The 27,915-nt window shown below is 38.3% G+C and overlaps 1 protein-coding gene across 6 annotated transcripts in view; it reads right to left on the bottom strand.

The window, feature by feature from the left end:
• ADAM23 (ADAM metallopeptidase domain 23) overlaps positions 1-27,915 on the bottom strand; it is a 197,206-nt gene that overhangs the window by 46,797 nt on the left and 122,494 nt on the right. For all 6 annotated transcript variants that reach the window (XM_061382582.1, XM_061382619.1, XM_061382590.1 and 3 more), the window contains exons 9-16: positions 26,711-26,776; positions 13,572-13,643; positions 11,136-11,299; positions 10,012-10,096; positions 9,161-9,251; positions 6,447-6,495; positions 3,572-3,671; positions 207-278 (exon numbers count right to left, since the gene is read on the bottom strand). In XM_061382582.1, coding sequence (XP_061238566.1) covers positions 207-278; positions 3,572-3,671; positions 6,447-6,495; positions 9,161-9,251; positions 10,012-10,096; positions 11,136-11,299; positions 13,572-13,643; positions 26,711-26,776 — 699 coding nt within the window. The remainder of the gene's footprint in view (positions 1-206; positions 279-3,571; positions 3,672-6,446; positions 6,496-9,160; positions 9,252-10,011; positions 10,097-11,135; positions 11,300-13,571; positions 13,644-26,710; positions 26,777-27,915) is intronic.

The raw sequence follows: 27,915 nt of genomic DNA, 5'->3' as shown, positions 1-27,915 counted from the left end.
AAGAATGTGTTAGGTTTCTTCAGACAGAGCCATAAGGACATGTTTAATTCTAAAATGTCTGAGCTAGGATTAAGCATTGATGAGAGAGTTCAGAAATAAAGGTAGTGAGGCCGCAGTGAATGATGAGGTAGACTTCTCACTAATGCTATTCCTGTTTGCTCTGGGTAGAAGACGTGCTGAAAGTAGAAAAGATTTCTTATACTTACCACATGGATACCACAATCACACTCCTCTCCAGCTTCTACGTATCCATTTCCACATTCTGTGGGCTCAAATAGCTGAAAGAGGTTAGAAAGATAAAGGGAGAACATTTCAATTTATCACAGAAAATCAATTTTCCAGTTAGGTTATATACACACCCTATAATCAGCTATCACATGATATTCCTCTATGACCTATTGTTATGGCATCTTACAAATATATCTGTGTGAGAAACACTGTTCATTTATTAATAACACTTCTAAAAAACATATTTTAAATGGAGGTACTATGTCTTGGAGGATTCTCTGGTGGTGGGCTCCAGAGATGACCTCTACCATTAGAGTTACTTATTATAGAAATAAGCTGTCAAGATGAATAGATCACTTTTCATATTTACTAATGGAGTTAAAACGCATCTCTAGTAAGACTCACAGTTACCTAATTTGCTGACTTATATCCAGACAGCTGAGAAGTTATAAAAACTGTCAAAAAGATAAAAATGCTTCAGTCACAGCTAAAGGTGATATATGCCATCAAGTAAATGCAAATAAACTTAGGGGAAAAGTGTTGCTGGAAATCCATGCCCATCATTGTCACCGAAAAGAAAACTGCACCATCTGAACCATATTAGGCAAACATGTAGGCATATGCACAGAGTGTAGAAATTTCTCAATCATTCCTGGAGTGATGGAAGAGTCAAATTCCTAGAATAATCCACCCTCCTAAAGCTATGAACTTGATTGCCAAATAAACTATATTACAGATCAGTTGTTCAGGCAACTGATTATTTGTGAGAAACATTTCCATTTCCCATTACCAGGGGCAAGATTTTTCTGTGTATGTCCACTACACTCAGGTGACGACTGGAACAGGGCATTCCATTCCAGATGTTCAGAGCCAGGTATCTGAGAGAGAGCAGCACACACCCAAGGAAGGACTGCCTCCCACTGAGTCCACCCAAGGAAGACCCGATCTTCCTTCTGCTTCCAGGAGGAACGCTGCTATAAAAAGCAAGGAAGGTTTCCAGGATACTTGGGTGGGGCTTCCCCATGGGAAAATCCAATGACTAAAATCAACAGTCCTCATTTCTGTGATATTCTGATCAGCAGAGAGGAGAAAAGACAAAGGCAGACTAGAACATGACAGCTCTTTGTATCAGGCCTCCCACGTAAACCACTACTAGATTTCATTCCTAGGGCTCTTCCATCCGGAGACAGGTCCCCGTTACAAATCAGATGGCAAACACGACAGCTGAGAAGGTTCCCAGAGAACAGAAAAGATGTCCACAGATAATGTGAAAATAACACATAAAACATGCATGTGTGTGTGTGTGTGTGTGTGTGTATCCATTGACTATAACACTTGGGAAAAAGTCGGTTCTTTCATGGCTGTTGGTCGCTCAGTCATGTCTGACTCTTTGCAACCCCGTGGACTATAGCCCACCAGGCTCCTTGTCCATGGAATTCTCCAGGCAAGAATACTGGAGTGGGTTCCCATTTCCTTCTCCAGGGGATCCTCATGCATATATATATATATATACATCCGCTGACTATAACATTTGGAAAAAAGTCCGTTCTTTCATACATGCATATAAACCATCTCACTGTAATCCACAGGGGCTTTTAAAAAATTATTCCAATATGTCATTTAAAAAGACAGAATTCCATATTCACTAACTGCTACAATTGAAGACATACAGGTACTTTTTAATTTAGTTTCCACGTTATTGGAATAATTTCCTTTCTACTCTCAGGCAATCTCAGAAATCTAACGATGGATCCTTATACACACACTAGAGCTCTTAGTATTTCCAAACAACTCAGTGTTGTTTCCTCAGGCGTGATGCTTATAATTAGCTGGTGAGCTGTAAGGCAGGTAAAATTAGCCATGTACTTTGCAATTCATAAATGCCAGCAGCTCACATTAATTCATTATTACTCACTGCACCTGTTTTAAACACTCTGAAGCTGTCAAATTTCTGTTACGCTGAGATCAATGCCATGAAAGGCAGGCAACTGAGTTTAATGATGCAAGGTCACTTTAAAATTCCTGTTTCTTTTTCTGCAGCCTTGCTGAGATTTTATACAGATGTCAGGCATCAGAGTATCAGCCTTAACTTGGCAGTATCACTTAATTATGGGGATGGGAATAAATTATTCTGTCAGTTATCCACATCAGTCACTGTTTTCTTTTTAAAAGCTAACATGACTTCACTGCTCTCTCAATTTGCAGAGCATTAAATATTTTGCAGAGCAATGGACTGTATTGGACTCATGATGTAGTGTCTTAAAAGGAAATATGAAATGTGCAGTGTTAGAATGTCTATGGCATCTGCTAATTTGCACCAGTCCTGTCTTTTTGCCTTTAAGCAACTTTGTTTGGAATGATTCTGCTATAGGTCTACAGTCCCAGATCTAAAAGCCCGGGAGCTTAAGAATTCTGGCATTACTGGATTTTAGAAAAGTATGATGCATTTACTATGTTCTGCAAAAGCGCCCTGAAAACCCTGGTATACAGCCTAGAATTGAACACATTAACATTTCTGCAATAAGATTTATGAATATTTACACTATGAGGGTTAAATAAAATTTTTCAGTTCAGGACAAATTTTACTGTCCACTATGTTTCCTGCAAATTCATAAAAAAAAATTTTCCAATCTTCAGAGCTTTTGAATGAAGGAATTGTGGATACAAGATTGTTGCATTGTATACATTAATAGTAATGAAATGCCATTGACAAATGGACCTTCTCAAGTAAAGAAATACATACATACAAATATGCATGTATGTATGCATAAGATCCATAAATACTTTGGGTCATTTTTTTTTGGCTAGTTGATATTAGCAATGCTTTCTATCTGGGAGAATGGACCATTCCTCTCCTCCCTCCAAAAAAAGAAAGAAGGAAAAGCCAAGAAATTATTTATACCCCTAGAGAAAATGTCAAAGGGAAACAGAATTTTTGTCAGAGTAATGGTAATTACTAAAGGAATATATCTTACTAAATTACTAAAGTAATATATCTTAATCTAACTCACTATCTCTTGGCAGCAGGATAAAGACCCTAACATGAGAACTTCAAGATATTTTAATTGAAGGATTGTCTGTCTGTTTTTTATAGGGGAGGACTGAGAGGAGATACAACCAGCACTGAAACACCAGAGTTTCAAAACAGTGAAGCTGTGGTCTTGTCATTCATTGAAACAAGACTCACTTTTCAACACGATAAAGCCTTTTATAACTAAACATTAATCTGATTGGAAAGAAAACTGCTTTCCAAAACAAGTATCTGACATTTGGCATATTTCCACTGTTAAAATTAAAAAAAAAAAAAAAAAGGAGAAATAAGCACACTTTCTAAGTTACTAACCTTTGTTGGCCTGTTGAAAAGACAGGCTCCACCCCCTCTCAGTAAAAAGTCTCTATATTCCAAAATACTGCACTTTGAGAACTTTCTGGAATGAGATACCCTGAGAAAATAAACAATCAATTATGTAAATAATTTACCCAAAACAGTCATCAAAGAAGAAAATTAAAACCTTTGAATTAGAACAAAAGGATCACTCTGGATTCACACGAAGTGAAGTAGCTCATTTGTGTCCGACTCTGTGACCCCATGGACTGTAGCCTGCCAGGCTCCTCCATCCATGGGATTTTCCAGGCAAGAATACTGGAGTGGGTTGCCATTTCCTTCTCCAGGGGATCTTCCCGACCCAGGGATTGAATCCCGGGTCTCCCGTGTTGCCGGCAGACGCTTTACCGTCTGAGCCACCAGGGAAGCCACCAGGGATTCACATGATTCTACACAAATTTAGACAAGGCACTTATGTTCAAACTGTCAAATAAGTATGTGTGCTAGAGCCTGTAAAAATAGAAATCCAAAGGAAGTCACAGTTTTGGGAGGCTAGGTTACAACCTCCTTAGCAGTCAAGCCCTTTTGTGCTCAGACTTGGTTTTTTGAGAAGTTCATCCCAAAACTTCATCTAGGCTGTAGAAATGTGGTCACTTTTATTTGCTCTGTCTCAATAAAGATAGAGAAGGCAATGGCACCCCACTCCAGTACTCCTGCCTGGAAAATCCCATGGACAGAGGAGCCTGGTAGGCTGCAGTCCATGGGGTCGCTGAGTCAGACATGACTGAGTGACTTCACTTTCACTTTTCACTTTCATGCATTGAAGAAGGAAACGGCAACCCACTCCAGTGTTCTTGCCTGGAGAATCCCATGGATGGCGGAGCCTGGTAGGCTGCCCTCTACGGTGTCGCACAGAGTCCGACATGACTGATGCGACTTAGCAGCAGCAACAGTAAAGATAGGGCTTCCCTGGTGGTGCTAGTGGTAAAAAACCCACCTTCCAATGCAGATATAAGAGACGCGGTTTAGATCCCTGGATAAGGCAGATCCCTGGAGGAGGGCGTGGCAACCCACTCCAGTATTCTTGCCTGAAGAATCACATGGACAGAGTAGCCTGGCAGGTTATAGTCCATGGGGTCACACAGAGTCGGACACGACTGAAGCATTTAGCATGCACATAGTAAAGATAAGCACTTTCTTTTTTTTGCCTCTGAACTAAATAAAAGGAGCTTAGGAACCTACAAGATTTTACTCTGGAGGAGGGAATTGTAAGAGTCAATTGATTAAAGATGTTACATTGCAGGCTTCAGCAACAGAACTGAGGTATACAAGGAAACCCTAAAGAGATGTGTTAGACTATGTATGTTTTTATATGTATATATACACAATCAAACCAGAATTAGGGTAAGCTCCTTCTGAATTAGAATTAGGCAACAGCTCCTTATTCTCAACTTACTACTTGGTAATATCCATGATTTTGCAGGAATATAATATTATAACAAAAGGAATATAATATAATAACTTCTTTGTGAATTAATTAACCAAATTTCTACCACTATGTCAGATGTGACACTATCTATCACTACATGCTGTGGCTGTAGTGTGTAGTTGCTAGTGTGCCCGATTCTTTGCAACCCCATGTACTATAGCCTGCCAGGTTCCTCTGTCCATAGGATTTCCCAGGCAAGAATACTGGAATGGGTTGCCATTTCCTTCTCCAGGGGATCTTCCTGACCCAGGGATCAAACCCATGTCTCCTGCTTGACAGGTGAATTCTTTACCACTGAGCCACGTGGGAAGCCCATCAAAAAATACATATTAAGTTTAAATAGTTTTATTATATCCTATGGAGAGTCAGTCTAAAAATTCATTTAGAAATTGGAAGTTCAGAAGACCTCTCTTGATAGAACCAATATTATGAATGGTGTTACCTCAAAAAAGCCTGATGAAGCAATAATGTTGTGAAACTATGGTACAATAGAAAGGGAAGCATCAAAGTTAACAGTCAAGTTTGAACTAATTTCTAGAAGCATGTGCTCTGGAGTAGCAGGCATAATGGCCGAGTCTCTCTTCAAGCCTGCATGCTCACACACCTCGTGTTCCCCTGAGCTGGACTCCTGGTGGGGAAATAAGGAAGGGACTCTGTAAAAGTAGGTCAGGGACGGGGCAGGACCAGAAATGGTGATGTGTTGAGCAGATGTCTGACATGGGCACAGGAAGTGGGAGAGATACAAGTGGGGAACTTCTATTTATTGGGAGGGGGCTCTAGCTTAGGAGGCCTTGGGGCAGTGGCTGCAATGGGGCAGGGGTCCCTGGGAAAGATTATGGTTCTAGGCCTTGGTTCACAGATGTACCAGCAACCCTCAGACAGCTGCTCTAGTTTCCAAAGAGGAGTTAGGTGAGGAAATGTTCAAATGCCTATCAGTAGAAGACTACCTAATTTAGTCGTGATAAATCTATCTCAATTTAAAGTCTTATTGATTATATAAGGAATACAGTATAATTTTATTACAGTAAACATGTCTATTTATGAGTTCCTTAAAATATAAATTGTTGACTAAATGGGTTTTCACTGACAGTTAGACAGCCAGCTTTTATCCTAAGTGTACTGAAAAATTAATGCAACCACTCAACTTAGAAGCACTTAATCATGTGCTTCTTTTAACGGTTAATAGAAGTAGAAGCAGTTACTTTATTTTACTTTTATTACCAACTTTAAATAAAAACCTCAAAGTACAAAGTGAACCTGCTATTTCATTTTTTAAAATATCAGATAATGAATTATTGAATTTATTTTAAGGCTGAGCTTAACAGACCAGTATCTGAGAGACTGTAGCTGATAATAGATACCAATTTCAGTTATACATCACATGCAGGTACAATGAAAATTTACCCTGTTTCTTCCATGATGCAGCCACCCCAGGATTCTGTGCAGTCACATTCTAGTCCAGTGAAACAATACAAAGCAATGGAAGAAAAGGGAAACAACAAAAGTCACATCTTTAATTTGCATCATAGCTCTTAAAATAATTCCTTATTTCCAATTCCATGTCAAATGGGTACAGAACATGATGTCTCACCAAACAAAACCTATTTCTTTCTCTTTTTTTTGGTTGGAAAGGAAAGGTTGCTTTAATCAGGAAGCCAGAAACTTGGGGAGAAGGCAGACTCATGTCTCAAACCAACTCTGAAGATTCTGCTTGGCCATGGCAGTTTTTTAAGGGAAAAAGGAGAAAAAATTTCAGTGAGTTATGAGGGCAAGAGGTTGGATTCTGCATCATTTTCCATTGTGTGCAGACTGCCTGACTCCTGATCTTTCTTCAGATGCTATCTTGCCCAGCTGATTTGCCTGCAGGATTGCTTAAGGGGCTGCTGGCGGTGGAGAGCTAGTCACTCTTTAACTCCTTAATTATTCATTGCTACTTCTTTAATCTAGGAGAAGAATCAACAGCAAAACCTATTTCATTTAAATTAATATTTCTTTTTCCTTTCCAACAAGTATAGCTTGCCTCCTAAGACAACAGCTGCAAGAAATAAAATTGTGCCTCTCTTCATTTTTGTAACTCAGAGAATTCAATTCAGTTTCTAGTTTAATGTTTAATGGAAAGTACTGTGGTCCAAGCTAGGCTTTACAAACTAGTGTTCTAGTCCAAGTGCTATCTGATGAGAGTTTCATAGGCAAGTGACTTAGCATTTCTTGGGTCTCAGGGTTTCCACCTCTAAAATGGGAAGGTATCTCTGTGCCCATCTCCCAGAATGGTTCTGGGGCTCACATGAGTTGGTAGCCTACGTGTTCTCTGGGAACTGCAAAGCTCTACTGCACAATTCAATGAGTCCTCACTGAAGTCCTGCTAACAGAGCACGCTGGACGTTAGAGAAGAGAATTCAATCTCCTATAGTCAAAGCAAGGATCAGCCATAGGCTTGAAGAACACTAAGCTAAAACCTACAGTAAAAGAGAGCAATCTAAAATAGAAATGTAAAATCATCTAAATTAAATAACAATCATAAACTTAACAGAGATACCACAGATGGACATACGGATAGTGTGACAGGCTAGCCTTTTCATTCATTTTTTTCTATTCTCTTTTCTATGATAGACAAAGATATTTTTAAAGACTTCCAAATGGATTTTTAAAAATTCAAAATTCAGAACTAATCTATCTGAACAAACAATTCACAAAGGAATAAAGAATTTTAGAAAGGAAGGAACTATGCCTGTTATTAGTAATGAACCCTATTGCTCACCCTTCTCCATCATATGACTCAGTAAGATCTCTTAGCTGCCCCCAGCACTGGCTTCTTCTTGGTTCCAGGTTTTTCAAACAAGGTCGTAAACCTGGTCCTACTCCTTCTGATTTTCGGGCATTGATGCCAGCCAGTGAAACCTGAATCACCTCCTTTAATGCGTACTCTGGGACAGCAAACACTCTGAGCAAGAAATTAACAGATGAAAGTTTGTGGAGATTTGCTAAATGCCACCAGACTTAATGTACCCATAAAGTGATGACCTAATAGGCCCTTAAAGGGAATCAAGACACCCTGAATATAGATTTTATTTCAAGTTTCCATAACACTATCCATTAATGACAATTATTTGATAGTAGTCAAAAAGGTATAAAGCATAGGATAATGTTAAGGTAGATATTTATCCTTTTCTTCTTTGGGGAGGGGGTGGAGAAGGACACCTTTATTCCTAGCATCTGATATTTTCACAGAGGAGAGTAGATTTCCACTTAACTGCTAGGTAAGAGACTAGTTGGAGTGAATACCTCAGTCTTTTTTTCCACAGGATCACACTGTATGCTTCCTAGGCACTTTGGCCTTCTGCCACAAAAGTGTATTATTAATAGAAATTATATTTTACTATTGTACTGCTATGAGAAGGAATATAATCCAAGTTGGATTTTATACTGATTTTAAAAGAAATTTAAAATGTTCAAGGACCCCCCTCAAATTACTGTCGGCCTTTAACACCTCACCTCTAGAATTTCAGACTTGTCTTTCCATCTGCCTCTCCTCCGGTTAATGAGGAAAGTGATATCCAGTAGTCGCTGGCTGTCTTTTCCTACAGGATGGGATTTGTGGCTGTTTCTACTCCACCGAGGCCCGGCCAGCTCAGTAGAGGAGTGTTATTCTCTATCACCTGCCCCCAGGATGGGATGCCTATACCGAAGCTTCTCTAATGTTAATGATGGTACTACTTTGGTAAATTTCATTAGGGTTCAAGCTCCTTTTAACTCCAGATCGTTTTTTCTGATCCAACTGAACTTGTGATGGAGCTCCACTGACATCTTGTGTCTGTACTCAACTGATTAGACCCTACAGGCTGAGTATTCATCTCTAAGTACCCCAACATTCTGCAGTGTGAGAAAGAGCTGATCATGCCCTGAGAAAGGATGATTTTACAGACTTTGAAAGGGACATTTCTCCAACCCACACAGATTAAGAGTTACCTTAAATTGCTCGCTTTATCATTTGTTTAGGGGAAGGAGATACACCACAGTTAAGCTATTATGACTTAGGAATGAGAAATATTTTTTTTTTGACCGGACATGCATTATACAGACAGAATGGCATATGAAAGTAAGAAGGTCAGTGTACATACTTGGCTTTCTGCTAGAAGGTTCCCATTGGATTCCAAGGTTCTGAGCCAGGCTCTGCGATAATACTTGTGCCACTGCCATTGGAAGACCATACTGTTTTTCAGAGTTGAAAGTGTGTGGGAAACATTTGAGAGAGGGCACAAAGCTAGTTATTATTTCTTATTCATTACCACATATCTTCTCAGTCCCCTAAGTAGAGCCTCACAGCATCAAAAGACGGCATACGCTCCTTATCACTTCTTCCTTGCAACTGGGCCCAAGAAGCAGAAAGCCTCTCTCACTATATGGCATCTCTCAGAACTTGATGTTTTCACATGGAAACATAAAATCATAAAAGGCCGTGCCCCGTTTCACTTCATACCAAACCGAGCATAAATTCAACTTACTACAAATCTGTCAAGAGAAGTCTCCACTGAATGATGGCTACTGGGATAATCTAGTACCATTATATATTCAGGAACTGACCAAGGTTTAGATTTAGTTGGTTCTACTTGGAGGGTGTGTTAAACCTAACATGGGCAGAAGAGCAGATAATTCTTTAAAAAGTCGTAGCAGAAGGATTAACAAGATTATAAAAACTTATCTATAGAGGCCAAGAAATTTCTGGGCCAATCTTCGGTTTGTATCTGTCTGACAAATATGAAAAATTATCATTATGATATGAAACAATAGCTCTTTTCTAACACCAAAGATCACTTTGGGTTCTGTTTACTAATACAAACCACTTACACTATATTCTCAATGTCATTATCATTCTAAACAGGCCTGAGAAGGGATGTAAACTAGGCCACAGGGAAGAAAGAAATCAGATGCACAGATAAAGCTCTACTTTAGGAAAATTGATAGCATTTACCTCATTCACACCAACTCCCCTTGTGCGAGAACAGACACCTCCAAAGTAACTCAGGCTGCTCCTCTTATAGTGGAATGTCACACGCCTTAGGAAAAATAAGTGCTATTAGGAAACCAATGTAGTGACCATTATATTTCAATTTTATTCCATTAATATTCCAATTAATTCCATTAATTCCAACTTTATTCTATTAATATTCAATTTCAATACATCTATTCTCCTACACTGAATACTCCAAACCAACCTTCCTTCAGGAAGCCAATAACTACATTTTAAATACTTCTAAATGTATGTTATCATAAATACCTTTAATGTTATGTTAAATAATCTCAGTTGTCAAAATCAATTGAGCACCTAACTAAGCACCACATACTGGCACAGAAATTGAGGCACAAAGATAAAGAGACCACAGTCCTTGATTTTTTTCAGTAGAGACTATCTAGTAGTTATACAAAATATTGACAATTGTAAATTGCTGATTAAACACTGAGAGAAAAGCAAAGAGTAACAGGAAAGAATAAAGAAGGAAGAAGGACTTCGGTTGGTTTGATCCCAGGACAGAACCTTAGAGGACTGTCTGAAAACAGCTTAGCCACCAGCAGAGAAGTGAACAACTTATCAGACGTAAACAAGGTATCCCCTTTCTTTAGTGATGGAACATCTATTTTACTCAATAGTTCATTTCAAAAGACTATCTTTCCTAGACTCTCTTACAGCTCATTGTGGCCACTGTGATAAAGATGTAGTAAATGATTTGTTGATGAAATTGATACATGCATGTTTTCAGGAAATCTACTACAACGGGTTAGCGGGAGGGAGGGTCCTTTCACACTTCTCCCTGCCTGGCATTCCTATTGCCTGTGATGAAGGCTGGAGTGTCAGCAGCTGTCTTGAGTCATGAGTTGACCTTGAGGATGGAAGGTCTGAAGGGAGGGAAGTGCTCTGAAAGTAGATCTCATGACTATGGAACCACTGTTTCAACACCGGGCAGCCTACTTCTGTACTTCTTATGTAACAGAGGAATCAACCTCAATCTTGTTCAGGATAGATTTACTAATATATAACCTAACTGACAGAATAAATGGATAGAGATCAGTATCAAGCCAAGGGCTGGGAATACATACGAAATGAGATGCACAGCATCAGCATGCTGTCTGATACGCTGTCGATATTTGGAGAATTCGTGGAGCATCTGCACAAGGTTGGTGGTGATGTCAATGTGATCCCTCTCGGTCCAGGTCTCTACAGCCACCAGGACAACCCTGGTATTAAGCTGCTCCTTGTAAATCTGAGGGTAGACAACAGGACAGGTGCAGGAGGAAAACACTGGGTCAAACATGCACAATCAGTGATTCAGAGTCAGCGGAAGGACAGGAGGGGAGGTGAGAGGAGAACATGAGGTGAGAATTAGCTCATCAGAGAGAATCTTCTTTTCCTTTCTCTTTCAAGAGCAAAAAAAAAGAAAGAAAGAACAGTCACAAAGTTCAGCCTCTCGTACAAAGTTACTTCAATCCCCAATCAGCACTTTTAGTAGCCAGCATCTCTCTAGGGCATCACAGTCCTAAAGTATGGATGTAAATTCAAATCAGGGTTCAGCAAAATCACCCTTCTAAACCTCAGGGAATAACAGGTTGGAGTCTGATATACTCGCTCTGAGTCCGTGTGATATGATCAGTTATTCCTGCAGGATTGGAACAGATCCCTAAATCCTTGGACAAGCATTAACACCATGGTTGGCTTGTCCTCGGAATCCTTGTTATATGAAAAGTAAAATAACACAGAAAGAAAAACACCAACTTGAGGCCAAAAAGAGGGAAGAGCAGACTTATATTACCCACGTCCCTCTCACTACAGGGTGACATCACTCACAATATTTAAACTGTAACTTTCTGCTCTTTCTCTCCTTTTGCCCCAGTAGCTAAAGAATTCACTCATGTAAGCAATTCGATGAATGTTTTGTCCTATTTTCAAGCTAATTAAGAAAATAATGGATGACTTTAGAACACACTGAAGAAAGGAAACACCATCATGTCTAAATTAACCTGATGCTATAATGATTTTACAACAAGGAGTGAGTTAAATGTAATGTCTTTGAAAAAATAGTTGGTCAACTTCAGAACCTTGTATGATAACTCAAAATAAAAATGATACATTGCAAGATGTGATTCTATTCAATCATGGTGAAATGACAAACACTAAGATTCCACCAAGTAAACAGCTAGGGCTTGGGATAAGTGAGGTTTAATAGTCTCTTTTTCACATCCACTTATACTTATCCTCTGAGAAGACTGACAAGGACCAAAATTAAAGAAAATTAATAAACCCAGTTATAACTGGCTTCCAGAATTTCAATCTTAACTCTATATGACATTCTCTCACCCTCTAGCCATATTATTCTGTTCAACCGTTCCTGTGCTAAGTTGCTTCAGTTGTGTCCAACTCTTTGCAACGCTATGGACTGTAGCCCACCAGGCTTCTCTGTCCAAGGAATTCTCCAGAAAAGAATACTGGAGTGAGTTGCCATTTCCTACTAAGGGGATCTTCCCGACCCAGAGATTGAACCTGGGTCTCCTGCAGCTTCTGCACTGCAAGTGGATTCTTTACTGCCGAGCTACCAGGAAAGCCCAACTGTGCCTACTAGGTATTATATGAGTGTTTAGATGATTACAGGCTTTAGGACTGTTTAAATTTAAGGCAAAAAAGAAGGCAGTTCTTTGGAAAAAATTAGTATCATTTAGATATTAAGCAATTTATAATGTTTTTCCCAGTTAAGAGGGAATATACAATAAATATTGGATAAATATATATATATATTTAGCTTGCAAAACAGAACTTTACATTAGAATACACAAAAATGTTATGCTGTTTATTTATGACTATTCAAATTGAATTATTTATTGGAACAGAATGAATAATATTCACACTTACAGATTTTCTATCAGAATGAGAAGAGGAAAACAATGTCAGTATGAATGATTTAGGGATTAGAAGCCTTTTTTAAGAAGATATATATTTTACTTTGCTCTATTTGGGAACTGCACTTAACTTTGTCATCTAGAAATACAGCCTGCAGCATTCTCATAGGAACACTAAGAAAATAAATTTGGGTTCTTTTTAAAAAAAATTTTGTACTGCCTATATTCAACAAACATGATCCACCTCAATCTGTTAGTTTTTCTGCCATATATTTAAGATGATAAGCTCAGCTGATTATTATTAACAAAAGCCTCACTTACCAAGTTTAATTTACACTTTGTTCTGTAGCTAATTTTCTCTACGTTTTTTCCTCCATAGATTCTGGTGAAAATAATATCTAGATATCACCCAGAAGCAACATCAATGCAACTTTGGGATCCCAAGAATAACTAACTCGACAATCCCCTGAAACTCGGATAACACTGTTCTTTGTGATTCAGACCAGTCTATAATTTCTTAGCCAGATGAACTTAAGGATAGTGTTTTTACTTTTGTCCCAGAAACAACTAAAGCAACAAGTCAATAATGGAGACATAAACCACTCCATCTTGGAAAAACAGGTTGAAGAAAACCAGGATACTTACAGAATCCACAAGGTTGACCACAGACTTTGCAAAGTTGTTCGCATGTGCGAGAGAAGAACGACACTTCTTGTACTGGGGTCGGCAGGAGGGGGTACGGCGGGGGGAGGGGAGGAAAAGACCAGTCACTGTCAAACCATAATTTAATGACAAATTTTTTAAATTCCATAAAAACAGAAATCTGACAGCAAGAGTAGAAATGGGAATTAAAAATACCGAATTCAGTTTGTGCTGTGTTTGGACATAGCAGTGTTCTTATTTTCTTTCTCTGTTACCAGGAAAAGTATAACTGTCTAAAATACGCATGATGAAACCAACACAACATTGTAAAGCAGTTATCCTCCAATTTTAAACATTAATTTATTTATTTATTTTAAAAAATACCCATGATGCTCTGGGTAACGGGGAGGGCCAAGTGATTCTGTGTGAGAAACTTCACCCTCGAGCAGTAAGCTGTTAATCACTCTCGATGTCTAACAAATGCAATCGTTTTTGTTACTTGACTTTACCAGTTTATAAAGAGTGTAAACCAAGAAATTTAATCCCTACAGGACACCCTTCTCACTTGAATTCAAGCTCATACAAAGATCAAGATTTCTTAGGCAACACTTTAGATTCGGTCCACACTATGGAATGCATCTGTCATACATTTTAGTGTATCCTTGCAGAAGAATCCCTCCTCCAAACGAAGCCTTTTGCTTTTGACAGCTCAGGAGTCAAAGAAGAGACAAAAAGTATAAATGAAATGTGCCAACAGTATGGTTGTTTATGGTTATTTATGACCATTTAAGGAAATAAAGTAAATTAATAGAACAATTACATAACATCTGAAGGGCTACAGTGTAAGTAAGGAGTTCTTAGCTTAACATGGCTTTGAGAGGACATTTACCACAGGGGGATCATGCCTTCTGTTGAGGAAAAAGAAAAACATCTTCAAAACTACCAAATAAGGTATGTACCATATCTTTAAAATTTGACTTCAATTATAATTGTTAAAAAATGCACTTTTCATAATATTCTTTTTTTCTCCTTTGTCCATTTTTACACTATAAACTTGTCAGAACCCCTTTATTTCATTCTCTTTAACCCTGTTACTATGTTTTTTAAATGAAGAGTGTGTCTTAATGCTTATATATCTGATATAAAATTTTTATAATACTGAGAATACTGACAACCCATGACAAATGTGCAATAAATTAGTATTGTGTTATTAGGAGCATCATTAATTTATGGCTATTTATACTATTTGCTATGGTGTGAATATTTGTGTGCTCCACAAATTTATGCTGAAATTCCAAACTCCAAAATGATGGTATTAGGTGGGACCTTTGACCAGTACTTAAGTTATGAGGATGAGGTCTTCATGAATGGGATTAGTGCCTTATAAAAAAAGTATCTAAAGAGATCCCTAGTCCTTTCCACCATGTGAGGACACAGTGAGATATTTTAACAGGTGTTTTTAAACTTAGCACAAAGAAGTTGCTGTAAAGAGCTCAGCATTTTAAGTTGCCTAGCAAATTACACAAGCTGAAAAATTTCAAAAAATATCTTTAAAAGTAAAAGCAAAAGTCTCAACATTAAGTCTCTTGTGGGTGATGAAGTATTTGGAAACTGGATAGAGATAATGGATGTAAAACTAAATGCCACTAAATTGAACACTTAAAAAAAGTCCTAACATTAAGAAGCACTTACGACAAAAAGAAAGGGAAAAAAATATTAGTTGACATCTATTCTAGGGCAGTAGTGTTACACACCTATTCAAATTAATTTGTTTTGCTTCCAAACATTAATTTGTCCTTTTGGGATATGTCCTTTTATAGTATAATGAAAATGGAAAGTATGACTTGCAAGTTAAAAAATGAGAACTTCAAAGTCTATCAGAAAGTGATGTTTTTATTTATTTCATATTTGTAACTTCCACCGTTTTCTTTTTAGAAAGATCACTCTGCCTGCTGTGAGGGGAGTGAATTAGAGAGGGTCAAGAATGGAAGAGAGATCTGTTGGGAAAATATTATAATAGTCCAAGTTAAAAAATAGTGCAGATAGGACACCTGTATAGGATGTGGAAGATAAGGAAGGAGAGTAAAAGATGACTCCAAGGTTTTGAACTAGAATAGCTGAGGTGGAGGCGGGGGTGTGCCATTTAAAATGATGAGAAAGACTAGGGGGAAAGCAGTTTAGGACTAAGGAACCAAGAGTTCTGATTTATAAATGTTACATGTGAGATGTCTACTCAATATTGAAGTAGGCAGTCAGATATATTAATAGAACTCTGGAACTCAGCAGGTTAGAGTATAAAGTTGAAAGTGGGGAATTTAAGTCATGATATAATTTAAAAACTTAGGACTGGAAGTGGTCACTTGAGGGAAAGTTATAGAAAGAAAAGAGAGCCCAAACCAAGCTATGGGGCATTCTCAAAATTCTAAAGGCCAAACATAAAAGACTAAGAAGAAATGGCCAATGACATGAGACACCTATTGTGTCATAGAAGCAGAAAGATGAAGACAATATTTCAAATAGGAAAGAATAACCAGCTGTATCCAATGCTGCTGGGAAAAAAGACAAGTATGACAAGGGAAAAGAGTGACCACTAGGTTTATGTACTGGAAATTCCATATAATTGAGTACCCAGGATTTACTGGGATCTATGATTAGTATTTCTCCTACAATAAATATTGGCCCTCGTCAGTGAGGTAAGTTTTATTATCCCCATTTATAAATGTGGAAAGTGAGGCTCAGAGAGGATAAATAATTTTCCAAGATCAAATGGCTGGAATTCAATGCTTACTCTGGGTTGACGTAGCTGGTTTTCTCCAGCCAAGAATACTGGAGTGGGGGACTTCCCTGGCAGTACAGTGGTTAAGATTCCTGGCTTTCACTATGGGGGCACAAGTTTGATCCCTGGTTGGGGAATCAAGCTCCCACATGCCACACCCTGTGGCCGAAACAAAAAAATACTGAAGTGCCCTCCTCCAGGGGATCTTCCTGACCCAGAGATCGAACCCACATCTTTATGTCTCCTGCATTGGGAGGTGGGTTCTTTACCACTAGTGTCACCTGGGAAGCCCTGTAAAATATAGTGGCTTTTAGATAAGGAAAACCACATGAGGCTTAAACTGAAATGTATGAGTTATCGTTACATATTTTCACCTATTGACTTATACATAAAGATATAGTAACAATGTAGAAAAACATTTGTTTTTCATGCACTTTAAAATATTTCAACTAGTTTTCTAATAGAAAAAGGTGTTTAATATTTATATTAACATTTAGCTTAAGCAGCTCAAAGAAATGTTTGCAGACCCCTATCAAGGCTATAATTGGCTCACAAATTAGACCCCGCCAGCCTGCTGCTAAAATGGTTTACACAAAATTAAGAGATTTTTTTCTAATTGAAAGCTACTGATAATATATGATGCTTGTTCCAAATAAGATATCTGCATTTTTTTCAGGAAGGCAATATTAGGTTACTTTGAATTAAAGAGGTATGCTTGAAAGTAAATGTAGGCAAAATGTTTCTATTTCCTGCATGAATGAGAATTAATTATACACACAAAGAAAAATATGTAATCTCCATTTACGAACGAATTTATTTTCACATTTTCTGATCACTGAGAATAATTTACATTTAAAGTGTCAAATTTGCTTCTCCTTTCTGAACAAGCACAATCCTTAAGATATTGATTTTTGAATGAAATAATGCTATTTTCAGCAACATGTATGGCCCTAGAGAACATCTTACTGAGTGAAATAAGTCAGACGATAGACAAACATCACATAATACCACTCATGTAGAATCTTTAAAAAAAGGTACAAATGAACCTATTTACAAAACAGACAGAGTTAAATATGTAGAAAGCAAGCTTATGGTTATTTAGTGTTAGTCGTTAAGTCATGTCCAATTCTTTGTGACCTCACGGACTGTAGCCCACCAGGCTCCTCTGTCCCTGGGGTTTCTCAGACAAGAATACTGGAGTGGGTAACCATTCCCCTACCCAGGAGCTTTTCCCAACCCAGGGATAGAACCTTGGGTCTCCCGAATTGAAGGCAGATTCTTTACCAACGGAGCCACCAGGGAAGCCCCAAACTTATGGTTACCAGGAAGGAAAGCCAGGTAGGGATAAATTGGAAGATTGGGATTGACATACACACACTACTATGTATAAAATAGATAACTGATAAAGACCTACAATATCGCACAAGGAACTCTACTCAAGACTCTATAATGGTCTGTATAGGAAAAGAATCTAAAAAGGAGTGGATATCTTGTATGTATGATTCACTTTGTGGTACACCTGAAACTAACACAATATTGTAAATCATCTATATTCCAATAAAAATTATTTAAAAGATATTTGCTTTGTGAAAAAAATTAAAATTAGAGCTTGATTTTCAACCTGAGGGTCATAGTTATGAAAATAAATGTGTTGCCTCATGTAGCACAAAGATTGTAAGATGAGCACTCTCAGAGGGAAGACATTCTAAAACCCAATAGTAAACATCCAGATATTAAAAAATAAATGTCAGACTTTCCTGGTGGTCTAGTGCTTAAGATTCCATGCTTCTGCTGCAGGGCGTGCAGGCTCAGTCCCTGGTCAGGGAGGTTCCCACCTGCTGTGCAATGCAGCCAAAAACATTTCTTTTAAATAGATGACAATTATTCTAGTTTAGTTTTACTTTGACACACAAATTTAAGAACCTGATCCATATTCTGATTTATCCCTTATTAAGTATTCAAATTCAAAAACTATCTTCATCTCACATAAAGCACATCTTAAAAAAAAACTTTTCTCAACACTCATTTCATGAATTTCTGTGTGGATCATAACAAACTGTAGAAAATTCTTAAACAGATAGGAATAGCAGGCCACTTTACCTATCTCCTGTGAAACCTATACGCAGGTCAAGAAGCAACAGTTAGAACCAGACATGAACAACAGACTGGTTCAAAACTGGGAAAGGAGTACATCAAGGGTGTATATTATCACCCTGCTTATTTAACTTATATGCAGAGTACATCATGAGAAACGCCAAGCTGGATGAATTACAAGCTGGAATCAAGACTCCTGGAAGAAATATCAACAACCTCCTATATGCAGATGATGCCACCTTAATAGCAGAAAGTGATGAGGAACTAAAGAGCCTCTTGATAAAGGTAAAAGAGGAGAGTGAAAAAGCTGGCTTAAAACTCAACATTCAAAAAATTAAGATCATGGCAACCAGTCCCATCACTTCATGGCAAACAGATGTGGAAAAAGTGGAAACAGTGACAAATTTTATTTTCTTCAGCTCTAAAATCACTAGAGATGATGACTGCAGCCATGAAATTAAAAGAAGCTTGCTCCTTGGAAGAAAAGCTATGACAAACCTAGACAGCATATTAAAAAGCTGAGACATCACTTTGCTGACAAGGGTCTGTGTAGTCAAAGTGAAAGTGAAAGTTGCTCAGTGGTGTCCAACTCTTTGCAACCCCATGGACTATGTAGTCCATGGAATTCTCCAGGCCAGAATACTGGAGTAGGTGCCTTTCCCTTCTCCAGGGGATCTTCCCAACCCAGGGATCGAACCCAGGTCTCCCACATTGCAGGCAGATTCTTTACCAGCTGAGCCACAAGCAAAGACCAAGAATACTAGAATTGGTAGCCTATCCCTTCTCCAGCAGATCTTCCCATCCCAAGAATAGAACTGGGGTTTCCTGCACTGCAGGCAAATTCTTCACCAACTGAGCTATCAGGGTTTTTCCAGTAGTCATGTGTGGATGTGAGAGCTGGACTATAAAGAAGGCTGAGTGCTGAAGCTTTCAAGTTGTGGTGCTGGAGAAGACTTTGGAAAGTCCCTTGGATGGCAAGATCAAACCACGCAATCCTAAAGGAAATCAACCCTGAATATTCATTGGAAGGACTGATGCTGAAGCTTAAGTTCCAATACTTTGGCCTCCTGATACAGAAAGCAGACTCATTGGAAAAGACCCTGATGCTGGGAAAGATTGAGGGCAGGAGAAGAAAGGGGTGACAGAAGATGAGATGGCTGGATGGCATCACCAACTCAAAGGACATGAGTGAGTGAGTGAAGTCGCTCAGTTTTGTCCGACTCTTTGCGACCCTATGGACTGTAGCCTACCAGGCTCCTCCGTTCATGGGATTTTCCAGGCAAGAATACTGGAGTGGGTTGCCATGAGTTTAAGCAAACTCTGGGAGATCGTGAAGGACACAGAAGCCTAGGGTGCTGCAATCCATGAGGTTGCGAAGAGCTGGACACCACTTAACGACTGAACAACAACAACTCTCAAAAGAAAAAAAAATTCTTATAAAATGACCCACTTATTTGGGACTATTATGAGCTAGAATCTAAGTTGGTCTAAGAAAAGGAATCTATTTAGTTCTATTGAACCGAAGCAGCATTTATTTAACTAGTAGAAATCTAATAAGAACCTACTATACAGCACTACTGCTGCTGTTAGGTTGTTCAGTCATGTACAGCTCTTTGCAGCTCCATGGACTGTAGCCTGCCAGGTCCCTCTGTCCATGGGATTTCCCAGGCACAAATACTGGAATGGGTTGACATTTCCTTCTCCAGAGGATCTTCCTGACCCAGGGATGAAAACCGCATCTCCTGCTTGTCAGACATCTCCTGTTCGGCAGGCAAATTCTTTACTACTGAGCCAGCTGGGAAGCACACTGTATAGCATAAGGAACTATACTTAATATCTTGTAATAATGTGCAATGGAAGAGAATCTGTATAACTAAATCACTTTGCCATACACCTGAAACACTGTAAATCAACTATTCAGTTCAGTTCAGTTCAGTCGCTCAGTCGTGTCCGACTCTTTGCGACCCCATTAACTGCAGCACGCCAGGCCTCCATGTCCATCGCCAACTCCCAGGGTTTACCCAAACTCATGTCCATTGAGTCAGTGATGCCATCTAACCATCTCATCTGTCGTCCCCCTCTCCTCCTGCCTTCAATCTTTCCCAACATCAGGGTCTTTTCAAATGAGTCAGCTCTTCACATCAGGTAGCCAAAGTATTGGAGTTTCAGCTTCAACATCAGTCCTTCCAATGAATACCCACTATACTTCAATTTAAAAAAACAGTAGAAATCTTCTTAAGTAATATATTTCTACTTTAGGCCTTATTATCATCCAATAATAAAGGCTTTCTTTTTTTTTTCCATTTCATAACATGTATTCCCTCCAAACTTATCAGAATGAATTATAGTTCTTTTTTCTGGTTTCAAAGACAGATGTATTCATGCCTAATTCTCACTCACTTTAATAATAACAATAAAACAAATTACTAAGATTTACCATTATAAGACTGGTAATCTAAATAAGGTAACTTTATCACAGAATATAAATAATATTAGAAATATTCTATCTACAAAACAATATTTTAAAGGTGGGCACTATTTTATTATTCATAAATAAAGACAAGATTATTACAAGGCTTCCCATTCTAAAAGATATAAAAATAAATTCAAAACTTCTCCTTCTATACAGCACCGTTGATAAAACATCTATGTTAAAGATGAAAAGTTTCTCTACTGTGAGGGTCACTCAGAGAGGTTCACAGCGTTACATAGAGAAGAGAAGAGGGAGGAGGGAGTTAGAGGTGACCCAAATGAGATGAGGTGAATTCAATAGTGGAGAGAGTGGGCTAGCCAGTAGTCAATTCCTTATGTGCACTCCACAACTGGACCACTCAGAGATGTTCACGGAGTTATACAGAGAAGAGAAGACGGAGGAAGGAGACAGAGGTGGCCAGAAGGATAAAAGGGAGGAATGAAAAGGAGGGAGACAGATCCAGCCAGTAATCAGTTCCCTAAGTGTTCTCCACCGTCTGGAACACACAGAAACTCACAGAGTTGGGTAGAGTAGAGAGGGGTTAGGGAGGAGACACAGGCGACCTGGTGGAGAAAAAGGAGAGTCCAAAGGGAGAGAGAGCAGTCAAGCCAGTAATCTCGCTCCCTAGTGAAAAATGGGTCCTGAGGATTGGGTTCTTAAAGGTACAAAATTGGTAACAAATACATAAAAGCAAAAATTAAAAATCTAGAGTAGAGTTTGGAATTTCAAAAATACGATGTTAAAGAAAAGAAGAAGGAAAAGAAAGAGAGAAAAAAAGAACAAAGAAAAACAAACAAGGTCGTGAAAATTATAAAGAAAATACAGGTACAAAATTGATAACTAATACCAAAAAGCAAAAATTAAAAATCTAGAGTAGAGTTTGGAATTTCAGATATACAATGTTATATAAAAGAAGAAGAGAAAGAAACAGAAAAAAAAAAGTCACAGAAATTATTAAAAAAACTACAGGTACAAAATTGATAACATATACCAAAAAGCTAAAATTAAAAAACTAGAGTAGAGTTTGGAATTTCAAAAATACAATGTTAAAAGAAAAGAAGAAAAAAAAAAAACAAGGTCAAAAAAATTATAAAATATATATATATGAAGTTTGCTGAAGAAGAAAAAAATAGGGTCTTTTTTTTTTTTTGCAAAGTAATAGGTTATAAAAGTGAAAATTAAAGGAACAATAGAGGACTTAAAAAAAAATTTTTTTCCTAAAAATTAAAAAAAAAAAAAAAGAAAGAATGATCGTAAAAACTTTCTCTGGTTTTGTTGTGAGTATTGTGGGTTCAGTTCATTTTTGGCTAGGTCCTTGGTCCAACTTATATTTCTCAAGATCTATAGGCCCCTTCCTATGTAGTCCGTAGTAACCACGGGGTTTTAATCTATTGCCTGTAGCTTCCAAGGCGTTTCCCTCTGTTATAACTTCTTCTGTTTACTGGTCTCTTCAGTGTCTGGTTACTGCCCTGACACAAAGGGGATGGTGGGGGAAACTTTTTTTTTTTTTTTTTTTTTAGCACAGCAGGATCCTCTATGACCCACCTCCCAGAATATTGGAAATAAAAGCAAAAATAAACAAATGGGACCTAATTAACCTTAAAGCCTTCTGCACATCAAAGGAAACTATTAGCAAGGTGAAAAGACAGCCTTCAGAATGGGAGAAAATAATAGCAAATGAAGCAACTGACAAACAACTAATCTCAAAAATACACAAGCAACTCCTACAGCTCAACTCCAGAAAAATAAATGACCCAATCAAAAAATGGGCCAAAGAACTAAATAGACATTTCTCCTAAGAAGACATACAGATGGCTAACAAACACATGAAAAGATGCTCAACATCACTCATTATCAGAGAAATGCAAATCAAAACCACTATGAGGTACCATTTCACACCAGTCAGAATGGCTGCGATCCAAAAGTCTACAAATAATAAATGCTGGAGAGGGTGTGGAGAAAAGGGAACCCTCTTACACTGTTGGTGGGAATGCAAACTAGTACAGCCACTATGGAGAACAGTGTGGAGATTCCTTTAAAAACTGGAAATAGAACTGCCTTATGATCCAGCAATCCCACTGCTGGGCATACACACTAAGGAAACCAGAAGGGAAAGAGACACGTGTACCCCAATGTTCATCGCAGCACTGTTTATAATAGCCAGGACATGGAAGCAACCTAGATGTCCATCAGCAGATGAATGGATAAGAAAGCTGTGGTACATATACACAATGGAGTATTACTCAGCCATTAAAAAGAATACATTTGAATCAGTTCTAATGAGGTGGATGAAACTGGAGCCTATTATACAGAGTGAAGTAAGCCAGAAGGAAAAACACCAATACAGTATACTAACACATATATATGGAATTTAGAAAGATGCTAACAATAACCCTGTGTACGAGACAGCAAAAGAGACACTGATGTATAGAACAGTCTTATGGACTCTGTGGGAGAGGGAGAGGGTGGGAAGATTTGGGAGAATGGCATTGAAACATGTAAAATATCATGTATGAAACGAGATGCCAGTCCAGGTTTGATGCACGATACTGGATGCTTGGGGCTAGTGCACTGGGACGACCCAGAGGGATGGTATGGGGAGGGAGGAGGGAGGAGGGTTCAGGATGGGGAACACATGTATACCTGTGGTGGATTCATTTTGATATTTGGTAAAACTAATACAATTATGTAAAGTTTAAAAATAAAATAAAATTTTAAAAAAATTCAAAATATATAATTTTCTAAATTAATCAAGCTTCCTATTTGTACAGTTACTGAAATCTGCTCTTTGATTGATGGCTTCATGAATCTTCCTAACAGAGTCGTGGAACAAGAGATTGGAATCACAAGTCATGGGTTGGAGAATTTGTCTATCAATTACCAGCTATATGTGAATGCACTTTGTGAATTTAAAGGTAATGTCTATATCTTAATTTGGAGAAGGAAATGGCAACCCACTGCAGTGTTCTTACCTGGAGAATCCCATGGACGGAGAAGCCTGGTAGGCTGCAGTCCATGGGGTCTCACAGAGTCAGACACGACTGAAGCAACTTGGCAGCATATCTTATTAATTATTATTTTCACTACTGTAAATATTGTACATTGGATGTTGGGGAAAGTTTCAGTCCAGTTCAGTCGCTCAGTCATGTCCAACTCTTTGCTACCCCATGAATCACAGCACGCCAGGCCTCCCTGTCCATCACCAACTCCCGGAGTTCACCCAGACTCACGTCCATGGAGTCGGTGATGCCATCCAGCCATCTCATCCTCTGTCATCCCCTTCTCCTCCTGCCCCCAATCCCTCCCAGCATCAGAGTCTTTTACAATGAGTCAACTCTTCGCATGAGGTGGCCAAAGTACTGGAGTTTCAGCTTTAGCATCATTCCTTCCAAAGAAATTTTGAAAGTTTAGGCTTCTAAAATAGCCTAGAATTTTATTCTAAAATAATTTTACCACATGCCTAAAGATTGAGAAGTAGCTCCAATCAACAAAAATAATTCAGATAAAAAAATTATCTTGGCATTTCAAGGAAATTATCTTGGCATTTCAAGGAAATTAATGTCCTTCAGAAAGTCATATTTTAGCCTTTGTTATCTAAAATGGCTATCCACACTTTCGGTTTTCCTTTCTATCACAAAAGATCTGTCCTAAATTGTATTTAATTCTGCTTCCTCCTAAGATTCAAGCAATGTACGTAAAAGCTACTGGTTCATAACATAAGTCTGCATATCATACTAAGAGAGATGCTCCTGAATAGCTTCATATTCAGCATAATCGAGCCAGTACTTGGTAATTAATGGAAAACATCAGTTAAAGCAGAGACCCCAAAAAAGTTTAGATATAAATTAAATCAACATTTTTTAAAACGTATAGTTTTAAGGGCTGTTCTGCTGATTAGAATTTCACATAATAGTCCCTTGGACAGCAAGGAGATCAAAACAGTTAAATCCTAAAGGAAATCAATACTGAATATTCATTGGAAGGACTGATGCTGAAGCTGAAGCTCCAATACTTTGGTCACCTGATGCGAAGAGCTGACTCATTAGAAAAGACCCTGATGCTGGGAAAGATTGAAGGCAGGAGGAGAAGAGGACGACAGAGGTCGAGCTGGTTGGATGGCATCACCGACTCAATGGATATGAGTTTGAGCAAGCTCAGGAGTTGGTGATGGACAGGGAAGCCTGGAGTGCTGCAGTCCATGGGGTTGCAAAGAGTCGGACACAACAGCAATAGGTTATATTACATATACATTATATAAAATCTAATCTAATAGGTTATTAACCTAACTTTGATTTCCTTAAAGAAAAACAAGGACTTAAAGCTATTTCCAAACAATATGAATTTTTGTTGCAATTTTTTACAAGTTTTTCATCTATACCTGACTTGTAGGTGTGTCTTAACAGTCCCATCTTTATAAAGTCTCTCCAAAAATGTTACTTAGCTTTCATAAAGCAAATTATTCTTTGCCTTAGTTTATACAGCTTAAAAAACTGAATTATGTAATTATAACAAAAATTACAAGTGCCCTAAACAGTTTGAAAAATGGGGCAGTAGGGTACTGGAGCCAGCTGCCACCAATTCACAAGAGCTAACTGAACACATCTTTCCCAGATCCTCATTTAATGACATCACTTTGGTAGCTTGAAATCAGCCATGGAGGAGTATTTACACCATGCTGCTGCTGCTGCTGCTGCTAAGTTGCTTCAGTCGTGTCCGACTCTGTGCGACCCCATAGATGGCAGCCCACCAGGCTCCGCCGTCCCTGGGATTCTCCAGGCAAGAACACTGGAGTGGGTTGCCATTTCCTCCTCCAATGCATGAAAGTGAAAAGTGAAAGTGAAGTCGCTCAGTCATGTCCAACTTGTAGCGACCCCATGGACAGCAGCCCACCAGGCTCCTCTGTCCATGGGATTTTCCAGGCAAGAGTACTGGAGTGGGGTGCCATTGCATTCTCCGTATTTACACTATGGATATCAGCAAACATTTTTAAACATTTTTTATTGGAATATAGTTGATTTACAAAGCTGCATCGTTTTCAGGTGTACACCAAAGTGAATCAGTCATACATACACATATATGCACTTTTTTCCCATATCTGCCATTATAGAGTATTGAGTAGAGTTCCCTGTGCTATACAATAGATCCTTATTAGTTAACCTATCTTATATACATATAGCAGTGTCAGCAAACATTTTATTTTATTATTTTTATAATATAAATTTATCTATTTTAATTGGAGGCTAATTACAATATTTTAAATCAAAGCTTTTTTTTTTCAGAGAACCAAATGTTAAGCATTTACCAGAACATCACAAGTATTGGGTATAAAGTGGTCCTGCAGTATCCAAGGGTGGTTGGTTCTACGAGCCCCTAAAGATGCCAGCTGCCATCTATGGGGTCGCACAGAGTCAGACATGACTGAAGCGACTTAGCAGCAGCAGCAGCAGCAGCAAAGATGCCAAAATCCTGATGCTCAAGGACTTTATATAAAATTGTGCAGTACACTACAATAGATTCAGTCAGCCATCTGTATCTGTGGATTCAACTGTACTAGCAAACAGCCTACTGACCAAGACCCTTCAGAATGCTCTGGGCTTCAGCCAAGATATTTTATAAGGAAAGTCGTTCAGCAGAGTACAGTTAAGAAAATTCCTACTTTATCCTCAAGAAGGGCCAATGGAGGATAATAATTATTCTTCACATGTCTTTTAAGTATTTCACTTTGACAGAAGTTAAGAGAAGATTATTGTTTCTTAAGTAAACTGTTCAGTCTAAAACCCATTGATTCTGTATTCTTACCGTTTTGTGATCATTAACAATCATTAGTTCCAAATATTTCATTTCTTCAAACACACCACGGGATGGCTATAGAAAATAAAAATATGTGATCAGAATGGTGGTTAAAGAAAATATCTCTAATGCTGACTGTTAAATGGAAGACTGACTTAGAATTTCAGAACTCTTTGCTGCTCACGTTATGAACATCCTCAAAGAAACCTGGTCAGGGAAATGGAAGGAAAAAGTGACTATAAAGTGTGGGTAAACACACAATTGGGCTTTTCTGGTGGCTCAGTGGTAAAGAATCTGCCTGCCAATGCAGGAGACATGCGTTTGATCCCTGGTCCAGGAAGATCCTTTGGAGAAGGAAATGGCACTCTAGTATTCTTGCCTGAAGAACCCATATAGTCTGTAGGGTCACAAAGAGCCAGACATGACTTAGCAACTGAACAAAAAAGACAAAACATACAATCGGGCTTCCACAGTAGCTTAGTGATAAAATATCTGCCTGCAATGCAGGAGACTTGCAGAAGACATGGGTTTGATCCCTGGGTGAGGAAGATCCCCTGGAAGAAGAACTGGACACCCACTCCAATATTCCTGCCTGAAAAGCCCCACAGATAGAGGAGTCTGTTGGGCTATATAGTCCATGGGGTTGCAAAGAGTTGGACATGACTGAGCAACTAAACAACAACAAATGCACAATTGCTCAGAAAAGAACTGTATTTAGTTATCATTAAGTATTCATCCAGATAGAGAGCAGCTCATGTGGTTTTCATACAATTTTTACATGTAAAAATATTCTAGAGAAAAATGCATAGTTACTAATATGTTAAAATAAATAAATCTCAATAAGAACAGCATAGTACATCTGGAATAGGTACCAGTGTAGTCATATGGAAACCTGAATTCAGGGGAATTAAATTCTCATAATTTCACTGTACTAATTCCTAACCACACAACTTCTCAAAGGAACAAATGTTGACAATTATCATGTTCTAAAGTTTGATTACTAGATAATCCTTTAAAGAGCAAGGGCTAAGTATTTTAGCTGTCATTTGGACTATCATTTGTTTTTCATAGTTAGCAGAGCACATGGTCATTGATCAGTTTATATTTGATAAGACTGGACTGCAGTCAAACGTCAACAGTCTATACAAAATTTATTATTACCAACTGCAATTTCAAGAGTAAGCAAAAACAGATCTTTAAGTTAAAAAAACTGT

This window comes from Bos javanicus, chromosome 2 (genome assembly GCF_032452875.1).
Source record: "Bos javanicus breed banteng chromosome 2, ARS-OSU_banteng_1.0, whole genome shotgun sequence".
NCBI classification, from domain to species: domain Eukaryota; kingdom Metazoa; phylum Chordata; class Mammalia; order Artiodactyla; family Bovidae; genus Bos; species Bos javanicus.
The sequence above is the reverse complement of the archived record's forward strand: the minus strand, read 5'-3'. Positions and strand labels throughout refer to the sequence as shown.